The 2176-nt window shown below is 44.1% G+C and overlaps 1 protein-coding gene across 1 annotated transcript; it reads left to right on the top strand.

The window, feature by feature from the left end:
- Positions 1–2176, top strand: SDR42E1 (short chain dehydrogenase/reductase family 42E, member 1). Its single transcript, XM_065733104.1, has 2 exons — positions 1–83; positions 613–2176. The coding sequence occupies exons 1-2, from the start codon at positions 16–18 to the stop codon at positions 1718–1720; spliced, it is 1176 nt and encodes a 391-aa protein (XP_065589176.1). The 5' UTR covers positions 1–15; the 3' UTR covers positions 1721–2176.

The following is a 2176-nucleotide window of genomic DNA, read 5'->3' on the forward strand; positions in this document are numbered from 1 at the left end:
AGCGAGGCGGAGAGGATGGAAGCAGGAAGCAGGGCCAAGGAAACGGTGCTGGTTACGGGAGGAGGAGGTTATTTTGGCTTCCGGTTAGTGCACGGCTCTTGCACACTCAGAGCACACTCAGGTGGTGGTGGGGCAGCATCTACTCTAGGAGTTAGGAGTCCTGTGCCTGGTGGGCTTGGGGGTCCCTTCCAGCAGTCACACGCCTGTTTCTGAATGCTTTAAGCAGATCTGTTTTCTGTGCAAGACAGCTCATGCATAACTTTGAACAGATCTGGTCAGGTTTGTAGATTATCATCCTTCAGCTAGGACCAGGAGGAAGAGCCAGGTCCTGCTGAAGAGCATGCGATGACAGCCGCTGGTTTTGTTCTGTTTTCCCTCATGGCAGTTCACCCACTTTGTTTTGTTTTCCTCAAAGCAAAGACAGATCCCGAGGAAATGACTCCATACCTTAAGCTGGGCAGGTGACTCATTGCCATAGTAGATGGCTGGACAGAATCCAATTAGGAAAAAAAAATAAGTACTGACATCATTAACAGGCATCCCTTACCTCCACTGAAGTGTTTTATGCATTCTGTGTTATGTATCTAACACATGTTTTCTGTCCTGTTTTAGTTTAGGTTGTACCATATACAAAAAGGGAGTTGATGTGATTCTCTTTGATGTCACGGAGCCACTTCAAGCTGTGCCAGAAGGGATAAAGTTTATGCGAGGGAATGTCTGTTGTCTGGCTGAGGTGGAAGAGGCTCTTAAAGATGTAATCTGCGTATTCCATATCGCATCCTATGGAATGTCTGGCAGGGAGCAGCTGAACCGAAAACTTATAGAAGACGTCAACGTGAAAGGAACAGAAAATGTCATCCAAGCCTGCAAGAGCACAGGAGTGTCAAGTCTGGTTTATACAAGCACATATAATGTGATATTTGGAGGCCAGGTTATAGAAAATGGGGACGAATCTCTGCCTTACCTACCTCTCCACCTCCATCCAGATCACTACTCCCGGACCAAATCCTTAGCTGAAATGAAGGTGCTGGAGGCAAACGGTACTGAGCTTGGCAATGGGAAAGGTGTATTGAGGACTTGTGCTCTCCGACCAGCAGGCATCTATGGGCCAGGAGAGCAAAGACACCTTCCAAGAATAGTTAGCTACATTGAGAGGGGACTGTTTAAATTTGTATACGGAGATCCTCTTAGCTTAGTAGAATTTGTACATGTTGATAATCTCGTTCAGGCTCATGTCCTCGCCTTTGAGGCCCTCAAAGCCAACAAAAAGCACATAGCTGCAGGCCAAGCCTACTTTATTTCGGATGGCAGGCCAGTAAACAACTTTGAGTTTTTCCGACCACTGGTGGAAGGTTTGGGTTACAAGTTCCCAACCTGCCGCCTTCCTCTCTCCCTTGTCTATTTTTTTGCCTTTCTTACTGAAATAGTCCATTTTCTTGTAGGCCCTGTTTATAACTTTCAGCCTTTGCTGACTCGCACAGAAGTTTATAAAACTGGTGTCACACATTATTTTAGCATGGAGAAGGCCAGGAAAGAGCTGGGGTACGAGCCTCAGAAATACAGCCTGAATGAAGTGGTTGAGTGGTTTAGATCTCAGGGCTGTGGACCAAAGCCGAGGAAATTTACCATTACGAATCTCCTTAGGGATGGAGGACTGCTCTTGCTGTTTATTGCAGTGCTGGTCTCATGGTTTCCATTTGCAGGTACATTTTCACCTTGAAAGATGGAACACTGAGTACGGAGGACAGGATTTAGTTACGCTGTGTACTCTTTGTTTTTGCAGCAAATTAAAGAAATATGTATCTTTGTGCTTCTTGGGTAAATTGCAGTGAATGGAATGGTTGAGTAAAGAGGTTTAATTTTTATAACATATCTTGTAATTCCTCTTCAAAGTAAAACTGATCAGATCACAAACAAGATGAAACTGTACTGCTGCAGGCAGCTTGTTTTTTTTTTTCTGGTACAGCAGTACACTTAAACTGACCTTTCCTCCCCAACAGGATTATACTCTTGGTCCACACCTTTTATTCCTAAGATGTTTGTGCTATATGGTCCAGTAGGGAAGAAACTTATTCTTTGATCACGTTCCAAAACCAAGTTCTGCTTTCCATCTTGGACATATATATGGCTAACCAAGAATTTGGCTTCATTACTAGACAATAAATTATTTTTTAAA

The sequence above is a fragment of the Cyrtonyx montezumae genome, unplaced genomic scaffold, assembly GCF_038088225.1.
Source record: "Cyrtonyx montezumae isolate F1298 unplaced genomic scaffold, pur_monq_1.0 scaffold_17, whole genome shotgun sequence".
Taxonomy (NCBI): Eukaryota; Metazoa; Chordata; class Aves; order Galliformes; family Odontophoridae; genus Cyrtonyx; species Cyrtonyx montezumae.

Coding starts and splice junctions, on each gene's coding strand:
- SDR42E1 (XM_065733104.1), top strand. CDS start 16: ATGGAAGCAGGAAGCAGGGCCAAGGAAACGGTGCTGGTTACGGGAGGA. Junction 84..612: donor GGAGGTTATTTTGGCTTCCG/GTTAGTGCACGG, acceptor GTCCTGTTTTAG/TTTAGGTTGTACCATATACA.